The sequence below is a fragment of the Nycticebus coucang genome, chromosome 10 (genome assembly GCF_027406575.1).
Source record: "Nycticebus coucang isolate mNycCou1 chromosome 10, mNycCou1.pri, whole genome shotgun sequence".
Classification (NCBI taxonomy): domain Eukaryota; kingdom Metazoa; phylum Chordata; class Mammalia; order Primates; family Lorisidae; genus Nycticebus; species Nycticebus coucang.
Genome location: NC_069789.1, coordinates 123917417 through 123933974, shown reverse-complemented (window position 1 = coordinate 123933974; position 16558 = coordinate 123917417). Strand labels below are relative to the sequence as shown.

At 48.7% G+C, this 16558-nt stretch overlaps 1 protein-coding gene across 5 annotated transcripts in view; it reads left to right on the top strand.

Moving 5' to 3' along the window:
• The first annotated feature begins 664 nt into the window (after positions 1-664).
• SUPT5H (SPT5 homolog, DSIF elongation factor subunit) overlaps positions 665-16558 on the top strand; it is a 34277-nt gene continuing 18383 nt past the window's right edge. Inside the window, exons 1-10 of one of the 5 annotated variants that reach the window (XR_008382994.1) lie at positions 665-772; positions 1023-1106; positions 8917-9082; positions 13476-13541; positions 14077-14091; positions 14603-14672; positions 14789-14857; positions 14964-15029; positions 15304-15334; positions 15773-15841. Coding sequence is in view for 4 of the 5 variants with exons in the window: in XM_053604834.1 (XP_053460809.1) it covers positions 1032-1106; positions 8917-9082; positions 13476-13541; positions 14077-14091; positions 14603-14672; positions 14789-14857; positions 14964-15029; positions 15304-15334; positions 15773-15841 (627 nt within the window). In the remaining variant the exon portion in view is untranslated. The remainder of the gene's footprint in view (positions 773-1022; positions 1107-8916; positions 9083-13475; positions 13542-14076; positions 14092-14602; positions 14673-14788; positions 14858-14963; positions 15030-15303; positions 15335-15772; positions 15842-16558) is intronic. The other 4 variants (XM_053604837.1, XM_053604834.1, XM_053604835.1 and 1 more) reach the window with 4 other exon arrangements.

The following is a 16558-nucleotide window of genomic DNA, read 5'->3' as shown; positions in this document are numbered from 1 at the left end:
GCCAGCGCCTTACTCCTTTGAGCCACAGGCGCTGCCCCTTTCCTGTCTCTCTTTTACATTGGTCCTCTGCCACTGCTCCGAGACATCATTACTAATACATAAATTCAACTTTAAGTGAGATTAGGGAGGTTAGAAAGAAAAACATGGGGGTGGGGCGGTGGCTCACGCCTATAACCGCAGCACTTGGGAGGCTGGGGCGGGTGGATTGCCTGAGCTCTGTCTCCAAAAAAAAAAAAGAAAATAAAGAAGAAAAACATGGCCTTCGGTTCAGGGTCAAACTTGAATCTTGAGTCTGCCGCTTTTCACTTAGTTTCTTTTTCTGAGTCTTAGTGTCCTTTGCAAAACGGGCTGGCCGATCTCCTAGGGATGTTTTGTCTATGAGATAAAGTCTGATCTGTTATTTTCCTATAATTTGTTAATTCCCTGCCTTCTCACGGCTTGACACACCGCGTTGGTAGTCTGGACTGACAAATAAATGGTTCACTGAATTCGAGGTCGAATACCAGGCGGGAAGAGGCCGGGTCCGAGGGATGAAAGAAACTTTGCCCTACTTGATCTCCTGACCCTCCCAAGATGGTGGACCCACACTCAGGGTCTACCAGCCTTGCCACTCTCAAGATGGCGTCCCGGAAGTGCTTCCCCCGGGACCAGCTCCGGAAATCTCGCGTTAGGTGAGGCCAACGTGTAGGTTCTCGCGGGACCGCCTGTCTTGTCCTAGGCAGGCGTCGTGAGGACTGCTGCTGGTACCGAAGGCAGAGGTGGGACTGGAGCGGTGAGAAGGGATGCAGGGGTGGAAGTGCTGGGGACCGCCGGGAGACCGGGAGGTGTAAAGACCGTCTTCGGAGACTCGGGAGGTAGCAGGTGGAGTGGGAGGGTCCCTACTCAGGTTCTGGATTGCCAGAACGAGGCTTCCGGAAGGGCTCTCAAGAGTTGTCTTCTCCCGGGGAACTGGCGGAGAAACTGAGTCTTGGGGTGGAGCCCGAGACTGTGGGACGCGCTGAGAACGTCGTCTTTCCCTGAAGGAGCAGAAGATGTCGGACAGCGAGGACAGCAACTTCTCCGAGGAGGAGGACAGCGAGCGCAGCAGTGATGGCGAGGAGGCCGAGGTCTGTGGCTGGGGCGCTGGGGGAGGCATTGCGCCCGGGACAGGACCTCGGACAGAAAGGCCCCCCTGGGAGCCCCTAGGGGTTCACAACGGGCTGTGGCTTCTGGGAGCTTCCAGATTGTTGGGAGAGAGAAAGAAGTAGGCAAGTCAAAGTCAAGCAGAGGGACAGGTAGGTTCTGGAGGCCGGAGATGTGCCAGGTACACTCAGATAACAGGTGATGTTTTTAAAGTTTACTGTGTGTGAATATAGTAAACACTCACTATTAGTTGTTTTTATTTTTAGGTATGCTTAGTTATTTCAGAAGTAATATTTTTAGTGCCTACAGCGTGCCAGACACAATTCCTTCCCTTTGGGCTATACAGTAAACAAAACAGATTTTAGAAGTCTCTGTCCTTGATAATGTATAAAACATAACTGATTATTAAGCCGTAGACTAAGTTAGACAGCACTCTGGAGAAAGTATAACTGAGACGGGGAATAGGGAGTCCTGGTGGTATTTGAAATAGGGTGATCAGGATGAGTCTGGGTGTCTTGGGCGGCACCTGTGGCTCAAAGGAGTAGGGCATCGGCCCCATATGCCGGAGGTGGCGGGTTCAAACCCAGCCCCAACCAAAAACTGCAAAAAAAAAAAAAAAGGAAAGGAAAAAGAAAAGGAGTTGAGGGAGTGAGACATGTGGTATCTCCAAGAAGAGCCTTCCAGTAAGGAGAACCAGCAAGTGCAAAGTTGGGGGTATGTCTGCCATGATCAAGGAATAACAAGGAGAAAAAAGGGTTCAAGCTTGGGTGGATGAGAGGGGTAAAACAAAGCAATAACAGGAGCTAGATCATATAGGATCTTGAAGGCTGTGGTAAGGAATTTGGCCTTAACTGGGTGAGAAAGCTTCTTAAAAGGGTTTGAGAAAGGAAAGACTTGGTCGTTTTGAAAGGATCACTTTGGCTTTGGGTCTGTTGAATGCCTTGTTTCAGGGACTGAAAAACAAACATTTCTTGGATCATTTTTGATTTAAAAAAGAAAAATTTTTTTTTTTTTTTGCAGTTTTTGGCTGGGGCTGGGCTTGAATCCGCCACCTCTGGCATATGGCTCTGGCGCCCTGCTCCTTTGAGCCACAGGCGCTGCCCGATTTAAAATGTTTGTTTTTATTTAGTATTATCTCTCTCTCTTTTTTTTTTGTAGAGACAGAGTCTCACTGTACCGCCCTCCGGTAGAGTGCCTACCGTGGCATCACACGGCTCACAGCAACCTCTAACTCTTGGGCTTACGCAATTCTCTTGCCTCAGCCTCCCAAGCAGCTGGGACTACAGGCGCCCGCCACAGCGCCCGGCTATCTTTTTTTTTTTAAATGTTTGCTTTTATTTAGTATTATCTCTTTTTTTTTTTTTTGAAACAGAGTCTCACTATGTCACCCTTAGTAGAGTGCGTGGCATCACAGCTCACAGCAACCTCAAAGTCTTGGGCTCAAGTGATTATCTTATCTCAATGTCCTGAGTAGGCGGACTACAGGCACCCACCACAAGGCCTAGCTATTTTTTTATTTTTTATTATTTTTATTTTTATTTTTTGTAGAGACAGAGTCTCACTTTATGGCCCTCGGTAGAGTGCCATGGCCTCACACAGCTCACAGCAACCTCCAATTCCTGGGCTTAAGCGATTCTCTTGCCTCAGCCTCCCAATTATTATTATTTTTTTGTGTGTGTAATTTTTGGCCGGGGCTGGCTTTGAACCCGCCACCTCCCGCATATGGGACTGGCGCCCTGCTCCTTGAGCCACAGGTGCCGCCCCCCCTTTTTTTTTTTTAAAGATGGGGTCTCGCTCTTGCTCAGGCTGGTCAGAACCTGTGAGCTCAGGCAAGCCACCGGCCTCAGCCTCCTTGAGTGCTGGGATTACAGGCATGAGCCACCGCTCCCCATCTATCTCTTTTTATTTTTATTTTTTGTATATTTTTTGAGACAGAGTCTCACTCTATTGCCCCGGGCTAGAGTGCCATGGTATGAGTCTAGCTCACAGTAGTCTCAAACTCCTGGATTCAAGCAGTTTTCCTGTCACTCAATCTCCCTCCCGAGTAGCTGGAACTACAGGTGCTCCCCACCCAATGCCCAGCTAATTTTTTTTTTTTTTTTTTGTAGAGACAGTCTCACTTTATGGCCCTCAGTAGAGTGCCGTGGCCTCACACAGCTCACAGCAACCTCCAACTCCTGGGCTTAAGCGATTCTTTTGCTTCAGCCTCCCAAGTAGCTGGGCCTACAGGCGCCTGCCACAACGCCCGGCTATTTTTTTGGTTGCAGTTTGGCCAGGGCTGGGTTTGAACCCGCCACCCTCGGTATATGGGGCCGGCGCCTTACCGACTGAGCCACAGGCGCCACCCTGCTTTTTATTTTTATTTATTTATTGTTTGAGACAGAGCCTCAAGCTGTCACCCTGGGTAGAGTGCCATGGCGTCACAACTCACAGCAACCTCCAGCTCCTGGACTTAAGTGATTCTCTTGCCTCAGTAGCTGGGACTACAGGTGCCTGCCACAACGCCCGGGTATTTTTTGGTTGTAGTTGTCATTGTTGTTTGGCAGTCCCAAGCTGGATTTGAGCCTGCCAGCTCTGATGTATGTGGCTGGCGCCTTAGCTGCTTGAGCTATAGGTGCCGAGCCAATTTTTTTGCTGTTAGTAGAGATGGGATCTCGCTCTTGCTCAGGCTGGTCTTGAACTCCTGAGTTTAAGCAATCCTCTTGCCTCAGCCTTCCACAGTGCAAGGATTACAGGCATGGGCCACTATGTCTAACTCTATTATCTCTTTTTAAATTTGTTTCTGCTTTATTCGCTTGTTAAACAGGTATATGTTTGAGCATTTTCTACTATGTTCTAGTTACTTCCCAGGTGTCTGGAGAAGGTGGCGCAAGGCAAATCTTTTCTTTGCTGGAGTTCATGTTTAATAGGTAGCAGTTATAGACTAATAAACAAACAGATGATAGGGTGATTATAGATGTCTTGTTTGAGACACAGAAACTTAAAGTTACTTTTTAAGTTAGTTGCCAACTCTTACAAGGGAGATTTTACATAAAATTGAGATTTCTTGCTTTTGTGGGAAAATAGGAGGGGCCACTGATCTGGGACCCAGGGATGTTCTACAGAGCAGTTCTTTGCTTGAGAAGTGGCTACTTCATTTAGACCTGAGAATTTTCCCTGGTTTCCAGTATGTATCAGTTGCTATTAATCGTCACATTTGCCTGTGGCAGTTAAGATTTCGTGTGCCTGGGCAGCACCTGTGGCTCAGTGGGTAGGGTGCCAGCCCCATATACCAAGGGTGGTGGGTTTAACCCCAGCCCCAGCCAGACTGCAACAAAAAAAATAGCCGGGTGTTGTGACAGATGCCTGTAGTCCCAGCTACTCGGGAGGCTGAGGCAAAAGAATTGCCTAAGCCCAGGAGTTGGAGGTTGCTGTGAGCTGTAATGCCACGGCACTTTACCAGGACAATAAAGTGAGACTGTCTCTACAAAAAAATAAAAAGATTTCGTGTGCCTGTGTCCTGGACAATGTCAGGTAGATGGAGAAAACTGTGGGCTTCCATTGACTTGCCTGCTTGTTGTTGCCTACTTGCCCTCAATGAGTATTTGATTGTCAATCCTTGCTGTGTCCTTTGGGGAGTGCTCAGTTTCCAGTGAACAGCTGGAGGATTTGGGATGCCATGGGTGGGGTGAGTGGGAGAATGACAGGGAGAGCCTTTGCTCCAAGCAGTGGCGCTAGGTCCTTGGTCTCTGACTCATGGCGTCCAGACACTGCTTGGTAGTTACAGCTGTATGGTAATGAGACTAGGACAATATGGATTGTACTGTACAAGTCTCTCTTCCCCAACACTATACCAGACTTTGACTCACCTGCTGGCGGTCACCAAGTGAGGCAGGAGGGCAGTGTGAGGCCTGTCCCCACTGTCAGAGACAGGAGTGTATGGGCTTTTCAGATAACCAGATCTTGGGATGGTCCTGGAAAGGTGGGGTTCTGTGACTAGACAGGTGGGGATGACAAATAATGAGCTACTGTTGAGGGGTTCAGCTGATTCACCCTTGACAGCCCCAGTAACCTATTGATTTTATTCACAGTAGACAAGTATTCTTTGAGTTCCTGTCGTATTGGGATCATAGCCTCCCTCAAGGAGAGAGTTTTATGTATGTTAGCTGGTTAATTTGGGGATGTTGAGGTCGGTGTAAAGGCACATTCACGCCTTGAGGTAACACAAAGATACAGTGGGAGTTCTCTCTACTGATAGGGAGGAGCCAGATTTGGAAGGAAGGCTTCTCTGGGACCCAGCGGGGTAGGGGATAGGAATGACAAGGTTTCTAGAAATCAGACTGTGGTCCTATTGTAGCTTGGGTTGTTACAACATGGCACATTGTGAGGTAGTCAGAATTTTGTAATAAGCAACTATTTCTTAAATCTTTTGTGCTCAGCCCTGGGCTGAGTGATGTTGGGGGACCCTGCAGTGCCTGAGGTAGTGTAGGCTTTGTTCTCAGGGCACTCATAAGTGATCAGGGCTGTCATGGAGGAACCCCAGAGGGTTGACTCTGTTTGGGGAAGAGGGGACAAGGATGGCTGCCTGTAGGAGGGAGTATTTCTTTTTTTTTGAGACAGAGTCTCACTGGTCACCCTTAGTAGAATGCCATGGCGTTTTAGCTCACAGTAACCTCAAACTCTGGGGTTCAAGCCATCTTCTTGCTTGAGTCTCCCGAGTAGCTGGGATTATAGGCACTTGCCACAACGCCTGGCTATTTTTTAGAGACAGGGTCTTGCTCTTGCTCAGGCTGGTCTCGAACTCATGAGCTCAGGCAATCCACCTGCCTCAGTCTCCCAAGTGCTGGAATTACAGGTGTGAGCCACTGCATCCAGCGTCAGGAGGGAGTATTTTGAGTGAAGTATGAGTGGGAGGCAGAGGAGAATGGCTTTTTATACAGGGGACCAGCATGGATGATGGCTGGCGCTGAGGGAGCGTGGTGCAAGTAGTTCAGTGTACCTGGGACTAGAGCTGGGAAGAGAGAGTCCTAAAAGGTGGGAAGAGAGAAAGTGGCAGTTGGCAGAGCCTGTGCTTCTAGTCTTAGCTGGAGAGCTGTGGCACGGGACCAAGTGGTCAGATTCCTATTTTAGATCATAGTTTCCCAAGATTGTAGTATGCATTCCAGGTCAGGGGTGGTGAGAGGGGCTTCTAGGTGGAATAAGGACAAAGACTTTAAGCCACTTAGTGAGAAAGTTATTTCTTTTCCAGTTGTATGTCCTGTCTTTTGATTGCGTTGTGGAGAAAGTTTCATTGCGGTTTTACCGTGTCTTGAATACCTCTCTGAAATTTGCTAGTTTATCAGGGAGAGCTTATAGCAGGCAACAGTATTTTGCTGGTACTTAATAACATTGTTTTGCTTTTGTCTTTATCGTATTCTAATTACGACAACAAGCCTTCAAAAAATTTTTAATTTTGAAACATTTCAAAACATAGAAATGTTTCTCTTTTAAATTAAGTAGAAATGTGAATGGATTTAAAGAAAATACAGGTTGAGTGTCTCTTATTTGAAATGCTTGGGACTAGAAGTATTTTGGATTCCTAAAATTTTTGTATTTTGGAACATTTGCATTATAACATCTCTACTGCCCAAACTAAAATGCTGTAGTGGGCATCATGTCAGTACTCAAGAAGTTTCAGATTTTGGAACATTTCAGATTTTGAACTTTTGGATTAGGAATGCTCAGCCTATATTAGATAAATGGGTTGGGTGATGAGAAGTCATGAAGTTAATGAGTCAGAGATTAAAGTTTGGGAAACATTGTTTGGTATAGATCAATTAATTTTGTTACTGGTATGGAAAAGAGATTAGAGTCCAGGAGACCAGGGAGGTGACTAGGGTAAGGATGCGGTGTTAGGAGGCAATATCTTGGCCTACGCTCAGGATGTTGGGATGGATTGGAGAAATGATGTTCACAGGAAAAAAGGATGTGGATTTGGTGACTGATGGGAGAAAGAGGAGTCCAACAGAGGTATAGGGGAAGACACTAAGGTTAGTTTGGGACATGGTGGCTATGAAGGGCTCAGAGGCACCCAGGAGGCTGCTGGCGAATGGGGGTCTCTAGTTCTGGGAAAAAAAGTAGGGGACTAGAGACAGTGTTGTCCTTAAGGACAGGAACTGAGAGGTGGGCTCCTGTGGCTCAAAGGAGTAGGGCGCCAGCCCCTATGCCGGAGGTGGCCGGTTCAAACCCAGCCCTGGCCAAAAACTGCAAAAAAAAAAAAGGACAGGAACTGAGGTCATGGAAGGTAAAGTGGCCAGGGGGAGTGCATGGAGGGAGAAGGAAAGTGGGTTTTGGACTGAATCTTGTGATTGAGGCCAGCCTTTAAGAGGTGAGCACATACTGGGAGCTTAAGGAGGAGGTTGGAGAAAAACGAAGAGAATGTGCAGCAGAAGCCATGAGTAGCATTTCTTTTCTTTCTTTCTTTCTTTTTTTTTTTTTTTTTTTTTTTGAGACAGTCTCAAGCTGTTGCCCTGGGTAGAGTGCGGTGGCATCACAGCTCATAGCAACCTCAAACTCCTGGTCTCAAGCGCATCTCCTGCCTCAGCCTCCCAAGTAGCTAGACTACAGGCGCCTGCCACAATGCCTGGCTATTTTTTGGTTGCAGCCGTCATTGTTGTTTGGCGGGCCGGGCTGGATTCGAACCCCTCCAGCTCAGGTGTATGTGGCTGGTGCCTTAGCCGCTTGAGCTATAGGCGCTGAGCCAAGAGTAGCATTTCTTTCTTTTTTTTTTTAGAGACAGAGTCTCACTTTATCACCCTTGGTAGAGTGCTGTGGCGTCACAGTGCATAGCTACCTCCAATTCCTGGGCTTAGGCGATTCTCTTGCCTCAGCCTCCCGAGTAGCTGGGACTACAGGCCCCTGCCACAACACCTGGCTATTTATTTGTTGCAGTTTTGGCCGGGGCCAGGTTTGAACCCGCCATCCTTGGTATATAGGGCCGGCACCCTACCCACTGAGCCACAGGTGCTGCCTGAGAGTAGCATTTCTTTTTTTTTTTTTTTTTTTTTTTGAGACAGAGCCTCAAGCTGCCACCCTGGGTAGAGTGCTATGGCATCACAGCTCACAGCAACCTTCAACTCCTGGACTCAAGCGAGTCTCCTGCCTCCATCTCCCAAGTAGCTAGGGCTACAGGCACCAGCCACAATGCCCGACTATTTTTGGTTGTAGCCGTCATTGTTGTTTGCTGGACCCGAGCTGGATTCGAACCCACCAACTCAGGTGTATGTGGCTGGTGCCTTAGCCACTTGAGCCACAGGCATTGAGCCGAGAGTAGCATTTCTATAGGGGAGTGTGATTGGGCTGCCCCATGCTGCTGGGACATCCTGTATGTAGGTGAGGACTACAGAGTGTCCATGGAATTAACAGTAAGGGATGGCCAGTGGCCTTGAGTTGTGGATTGGAAACAGAGTTAGGAGTCATTGTCACAGAGATGTCCACCACAGCCAAGGGAGTAGATGAGATGGCCCAGGAGAGTTGTAGAGTGGTAGAGGGTCAAGGATCAACCTAGAATATTTTAAGTTGAGGTGAGCAAAAGGTCTAATGGAGGGAGAAGTCTGGGTCAGCTCCCCCAGGTATTGGTTGGGTGGTTGTAGGGATGGCAGTGCTGTCACTGAGATAGATGATAACCGGAGAGACCTGGCCAAAGTGGAAAGGCATGCACACACAGCTAAGGGAGCTATGATTGGCAGATCTGAAGTCAGATTTGGGTGAGGAGCTTGGTGTCTGTATTTTAGGGTGGTAGAACTCTGGTGCCTCAACCCTGCCTGATCCCTGTAGGTAGAGGAAGAGCGGCGGAGTGCAGCTGGCAGTGAGAAGGAAGAAGAGCCTGAGGAAGAAGAGGAGGAGGAAGAAGAAGAGGAATATGATGAGGAAGAGGAGGAGGAAGATGATGACCGGCCCCCCAAAAAACCTCGCCATGGTGGCTTCATTCTGGATGAGGCTGGTATGTCACCGGGCAGGGCTAGAGAGGCACTGAACAGAGGCATACTCCCCCCCTCCCCCCTTTAGTTTCTTTGGGTGTGTATCGAACCCCCGCATACCATTGTCACATAGCTTCAACAGTTAACAGCTTAGTACCAAACTTATTTCACTTATTCTTCCTTACTCCCACCTACCTCTGGATGATGTTGAAGCAAATCCAGAATACATGATTTTTTTTTTTTGACAGAATCCTGCTCTGTGCCCAGGCTAGAGTACAGTGGCATTATCAATGCTCACTGCAATCTCTTTTTTTTTTTTTCCTTTTCAATGGTTTTTTTTTTTTTGTAGAGACAGAGTCTCACTGTACCGCCCTCGGGTAGAGTGCTGTGGGGTCACACGGCTCACAGCAACCTCTAACTCTTGGGCTTACGCGATTCTCTTGCCTCAGCCTCCCGAGCAGCTGGGACTACAGGCGCCCGCCACAACGCCCGGCTATTTTTCTGTTGCAGTTTGGCCGGGGCTGGGTCCAAACCCGCCACCCTCGGCATATGGGGCCCGCACCCTACTCACTGAGCACAGGCGCCACCCTCACTGCAATCTCTTCAACTCCTAGGCTCAAGCAATCCTGCTTCAGCCTTTCAAGTAGCTGGGGCTACAGGCACATGCCAGGATGCCTGGCTAATTTATTTCTATTTTTAGTATCAACAGAGTCTCTGTCATGCTCAGGCTGGCCAAACACATAATTTTACCCCAAACCATTTTTGTATGTATTCTTAAAAGATAGACTTTTTTTTTTTTTCTTGAAATGGAGTCTTTCTATGTTTTCCAGCCTGGCCTCAAACCCTTGAGCTTAAGCAGTCCTCCTGTCTCAGCCTCTTGCTCAGGAGCCTCAAACTCTTAGGCTCAAGTGATCATCTTGCTTCAGCCTCCCAGGCTGACTGATAGACTCTTAAAATACACCATCACAGTACCATTATGATCCCTTTAAAAATCTGGCAATAGGGCGGCGCCTGTGGCTCAGTTGGTAAGGCGCCGGCCCCATATACCGAGGGTGGCGGGTTCAAACCCGGCCCCAGCCAAACTGCAACCAAAAAATAGCCGGGCGTTGTGGCGGGCTCCTGTAGTCCCAGCTACTTGGAGGCTGAGGCAAGAGAATTGCTTAAGCCCAGGAGTTGGAGGTTGCTGTGAGCTGTGTGAGGCCACGGCACTCTACCGAGGGCCATAAAGTGAGACTCTGTCTCTACAAAAAAAAAAAAATCTGGTAATAATTTGTACTTGCATGAAAAGCTCGGGTGACCTATAAGTAGGCAACAGGACAAAGTATGTGGAGGCCGACAGAGCCGGGTCCTCCTTTTGGGCCTGGCTCCACTGTTTTTTCTATGTAGCTATGGGAAAGTTACTGTGTTTGTGGGTCTTTCTCCCTATGTACCAAGGGAACAAACAATTCTTATATTACTGTTGCTGCAGGGATATTTTAAGGATTTGGAGGACCACGCATGTAAATCATATCAAGTTGATGGTAGCCCCTAGTTGATGCCCAACCTAGAGTGAGCCCTCAGAAAATGGAGTTTTTCTTTATTTTTTGCTTTTTTTTTGTTGTTTGTTTTTGTAGAGAGGGTCTCACTTTATCACCCTGGTAGACTGCCGTGGTGTCACATGGCTCACAGCAACCTCCAACTCCTGGGGAGGTTTTAGGCGATTCTCTTGCCTCAGCCTCCCGAGTAGCTGGGACTACAGGCGCTTGCCACCAGCCTGGCTATTTTTTTGTTGCTGTTTGGCCAGGGCTGGGTTCAAACCCTCCACCCTCCGTATATGGGGCTGGCGCCCTACCCACTGAGTCACAGGCACCACCCTCTTTTTTTTTTTTTTTTTTTGAGACAGAGTCTCACTGTGTCGCCCTCAGTAGAGTGCCATGTTGTCACAGCTCGCAGCAACCTTAAACTGTTGGGCTCAAGTGATTCTCTTGCCTCAGCCTCCCAAGCAGCTGGGACTACAGGTGCCCGCCACAACGCCTGGCTATATATTTTTTTTTTTTTTGTAGAGACAGAGTCTCACTTTATGGCCCTCGGTAGAGTGCCGTGGCATCACACGGCTCACAGCAACCTCCAGCTCCTGGGCTTAAGTGATTGTCTTGCCTCAGCCTCCCGAGCAGCTGGGACTACAGGCGCCTGCCACAACACCCGGCTATTTTTTTTTTTGGTTGCAGTTTGGCCGGGGCCGGGTTTGAACCCGCCACCCTCGGTATATGGGGCTGGCGCCCTACTCACTGAGCCACAGGCGCCGCTCTTAAAATGTTTTTTTTTTTTTTTTTGTAGAGACAGAGTCTCACTGTACCGCCCTCGGGTAGAGTGCCGTGGCGTCACACGGCTCACAGCAACCTCTAACTCTTGGGCTTACGCAATTCTCTTGCCTCAGCCTCCCGAGCAGCTGGGACTACAAAAAGATGTTTTTATAGAGATAGGATCTTACTATATTTTGTAGGGTGTCTTGAACTCTCGGCCTCAATCAATCCTCTTGCCTCAGCCTCCTGAGTAGTTGGGATTTCAGATCACATAGGCCCACATTATATCTGTTAATCTATAAACCACTTTTTTCATTCCATGTTGTGGAGCTGGGTATAGCAGAGATAGCTTAGGTCAAATGAACCAATATGTGTAAAGAAAGTGTTCTGAACAGTTTTTTTTTTTGTCATAGTTCAGATTCTTTAATTGATTAGTAAATTTTTGCCATCATCTCCTTTCCCATTTTTATTTCAGGATTCTTTGCTTTACAACATAGTTTTTTGAGACAGAGTCTCACTTATTAACCCTCGGTAGAGTACTGTGGCATCACAGCTCACAGCAACCTCCAAATCCTTGGGCTTAGGTGATTCGCTTGCCTCAGCCTCCCAAGTAGCTGGGACTACAGGCGCTGCCATAAGGCCTGGCTATTTTTTTGTTGTAGTTTGGCCGGGCTGGGTTCGAACCCAGCACCCTCAGTATTTGGGGCCGGCACCCTACCCACTGACCCATAGGCGCCGCCCTTCTGAACAACTTTTATCACTTAAGTGCCCAATAAATGTTAGCTGTTGTCCTCCTTATCACCGTTTTTGAAATATTTTTTTCCATTGCCTACATATTTCACTCTATAATACATTTTATTTTGCCAGTCTCTTATTGGGTAATGAAGTTGTTGACCTTTTTTGTCTCTTTTGCAGTCTGGTGAGGCCTTTGGACTGCTACTTAGAATTACATTCTACATTTGATCTTAGCCAAAAGGCCGAGGAACCATTACAATCACGTTCTAAAATGCATAAAGCAAAATACATAGGATTCCAATGAGAACAGTTTTACCAAAGTATCATTATCAGAATATTAAAAAAGAACATTGTGATGTATCTATTTCTTTGTTAACACATTTAAATAATATTTTGTGGAGGGTTTGATAAGAATCTAATTTTCGAGTAGTATGAATGTGAGTGATACTTGGAGCTGGCTAGAGTTACACTGCTATGAAAAGAGTGGATTTCACTGCTGACACTACCATTGTTTGTTGCCATTGTACATCATCTACATTTCAATTATAGATTAGTGAAAATAAAAGTTGTAGTTTTTTTAAGTTGCTTTTTTTTTTTTTTTTGAGACAGAGTCTTACTTTATCGCCCTTGGTAGAGTGCCCTGGCATCATAGCTCAGAGCAACCTCTACCTCTTAGGCTGAATCGATTTTCTTGCCTCAGCCTCTTATGTAGCTGGGACTACAGACTCCCACCACAATGCCCGGCTATTTTTAGAGGCAGGGTCTTGCTCTTGCTCAGGCTGGTCTGGAACCTGTGAGCTCAGGCAATCCACCCGCTTCAGCCTCCCGGAGTGCTGGGATTAGAGGCATGGGCCACTAAGCATGGCCATGATTTTGTTTTTGTATTCATTTATTTATTTATTTAGAGACAGAGTCTCACTATGTTGCCCTTGGTAGAGTGTCGTGGCGTCACAGCTCACAGCAAACCTCAAACTCTTGGGCTTAAGTGATTCTCTTGCCTCAGCCTCCCAACTAGCTGGGACTACAGGCACCTGCCACAGTGCCCAGCTATTTTTTTGTCATAGTTGTCATTGTTGTTTAACAGGCCCGAGCCAGCTTCAAACCCGCCAGCCTCAGTGTATGTGGCCGGCACCCTAACCAGTGAGTTACGGGCACTGAGCAGTGATTTTCTTTTTTTAAAGAAATGTGAGGGTAGGGAAGTCATGGTTCCACATGTGACAGCTCACCCTGCTTCTATACCTGCTCTGTAGCATGGCCTGGCACGAGTGCCTCACCTGTCAAAACCTCAGTGTTCTGTCTGTACAGTGGAGATTTTGGTGCCCGGCTCCCAGAGGAGAGTCTTCGTTCCCCAGGAGCTGTCACTGTGAGTGCCCCTGACCACCTGACTTTCCTGTTTCAGATGTGGACGATGAGTATGAAGACGAGGACCAGTGGGAAGATGGAGCAGAGGACATCCTAGAGAAAGGTGTGTGGGCCCTTCCTCCATAGGACCACTGTGGGTGTGTGGCTGAGAGGGTCTTCAGAGCCTCTCCCCTGCCCCCATGCCCTACCACCCCAACACCCACCTCCTCACCTTGCTTCTTTCTGTCCTTGCCAGAGAGACCAGCTCCCCTACCTTTTCCTTTTAGGCCCATGAGTGGGGGGTGGGGACTGTGGGGTGGTGTGTGTTGTGGGGAGAGGACTCTAGGATCCTAGGGCCCCACTGAGTCCTTTCTGGGGGTCGAAGGGTGGGCTGGCTGTGTCCTAAGATACCCCCCACTTCCTGGGCCAGTGCCCCCTCCCTGTTATTTTCCGTTCTGTGCACCTCATACATTTCGGCTTTTCTCCAACCACTGGTGCCTGGCCTTTACTTTTGATTTTCAACCTTCCTGTGTTCCTCCCTTCCCGTCCCCCAACCCATTGGTTGATTTCGCTGCTATAATTTGGCTCATACTTTGTCTGCCCTCGCCCACCACCACCACCACCACCACCACCACCACCACCACCTCTCCTCCTCCAAGTAGAAGAGATTGAAGGTAAGAACCTGAAAAGTGTGATTCCCTGACCTTCCTCCCACATCCTGACATGTCCTCCTTCCTGTGGCATCCTGCCCTCACCCCCTCACCCTGTCTGGCCCTCGGGGCCCCTGGGGGCTCTGACTCGTGTAGGGTCCAGAGTCAGGGAGTTCTGGGGTCAGGTCTCCAGCAGTTGTTGACTGGGGAAACCATGGATGTGTTCCCATCTGCATTTGTGGGTGGCAGGGATGTGTGGGATGGGATAGGGTATGCCTAGACAGTGGCTGGGAGATAGGAACAGCTAGATGCCCCCCAACTTCTGGGCCCCACTTTTAATCTTTTTGGTGAGAAATGGGATGCTGAGTAGGACAAAGTAGGGGTGAAGGGGCGGGTGGGTTTCCTTAGTGAGATCTCTTCCCATCCCAGGGCTAGACCCTGGTCCTCTTAGCCCTGTTGCCCACTTTCTTCAGTCCCCTGCTCTCCAACCATCCTTATTCACCCCCATCTGCCCTTTTTTTTTTTTTTTTTCCAGCTTCCAATATTGACAATGTTGTCCTGGACGAAGACCGTTCTGGGGCTCGCCGCCTCCAAAACCTCTGGAGGTGAGCAATGGAGGGAGATGCGGTGGAACCGGCTCCCATGGGGGATTTGGGGGCATGTCAGCCCACCCTTTCTCCTCCACTTTCAGTTCACGTTTGCTTTCCCCCTCACACCCCAGGGACCAGCGAGAAGAAGAACTAGGCGAGTATTACATGAAGAAATATGCCAAGTCGTCGGTGGGCGAGACGTAAGGGCATAGCGGAGTGAGCGGGGGGTGGTTGTGGGTGGTCCCTAAGTGGGAAGGGCAGGGTTCTGACAGAGCCCCTCCTTCTCGACTGTTCTCCCCCCTCCAGGGTGTATGGAGGATCTGATGAGCTCTCAGATGACATCACCCAGCAGCAGCTGCTCCCAGGAGTCAAGTAAGGGGCTTGGGCCAGAAGGGCAGGGGTGCAAAGCTTACATGGGCGAAGATTGCCACAGAAGTCACTCCCTGAAATAGGACAAAATGATACAGACAGTGGTGGATGGCAGAGGTGGGAGGGTACTTTGTCACTTTTCTCCTGCTTAAGGTTAGAAGGGTGGGGAAGCCTGGGCTTTGGTGGGAGAGGAGGAAGGATAGCTGTGGTGATTGATCTGTTTGTGATGAGGAGACACTTTCACTAAAGGGCTTCTTCCTTTCCTTCTGCTGTCCAGGGATCCCAATCTGTGGACTGTCAAGTGTAAGGTGCGTGTTCTGGCTCAGGGCCTGGAGGAGGCAGGCAAATGAGGGAGGCTGCTTTGTGGGAAAGGACTGTCCTGTGTGTGTGTGTCCCAGGTCTCTTTGGCCTACCAGTCTTTGGCCCTTCTGTCTCTTATCTCTCCCCCTTTCCTCTCTCCCATCTTCTTTCTCTCCCCCTTCTCTCTCTTCCCTTCCCTCTCTCCCCTCTTTTCTCTCTTGCCCCTTCCCTCTCTCACCTCTTCCCTCTCTCACCCTCCTTTTCCCCTCCCTTACTCACTATCTTCCACCCTTTCTTGCTATCCATCTGTCTCCCTCTGTGTCACTCCATCACTCTTGCCGTTGTCTCTCTCCTTCTTTATCTTTCTTTCTTCTATCTCCTGCCACCTTTCCTTTGTCCTGTCTTCCTGCTTGTCATCTCACTCAAGTCTGCCACTTTTCTTCCAGATTGGAGAGGAACGTGCCACAGCCATTTCCTTGATGCGCAAGTTCATTGCCTACCAGTTCACAGACACGGTAAGTTGGGTCATCAGGTGCCTTGGGGGAGAGAAACAGGGCAAAACTTGGAGAGAAGGACATTGTAGGCATTGAAGGCACCAAGTGCCCCTGTGCTGAGTGAGCTGGTCCAGCTAGAACAAGACCACTACCCCAACGGAAGGGCTCTTCTGTGCCCTGATAGATGTACTGTCATTGTTCTGGCAGAGAAGTCATCCAGTTAGCTTCCTGTGACCCTTCTGCACAAGGGAGAGTTCTGCCTGTTTACCAGTACTGTTGGGCAGTTGTCACCCGATTGTGGAAGAGGGAGTCTTAGGATAGGCGGCATGGCCAAGTCCATCAGGGACAGTCCTGTCCAGAGGAGACTCCCTTCCTTCTCTCATTCATGCAGTCATCAAACATTCTCAGAGCCCCTTCTCTGTGTCAGTCTCTGCCTTGGCAGGTACTAAGGGTGTGGTGGTGACTGTGCAGAGCTGGTGATTGCCCTTCCTGGTCATTTACAGCACACAGACCAAGAAGTAATGCTTCCTACTTCATTCAGGACACCCAGTGCTGCATTAAAGGGCCCAAATCTTTCTTTCTTTTTTTTTTTTTTTTTTTAGAGACAGAGTCTCACTTTATTGCCCACTGTAGAGTGCTGTGGCGTCACTGTTCAAAGCAACCTCCAACTCCTGGACTAGGCGATTCTCTTGCCTCAGCGTCCTGAGTAGATGGGACTACAAGCGCCCACCAGAACAC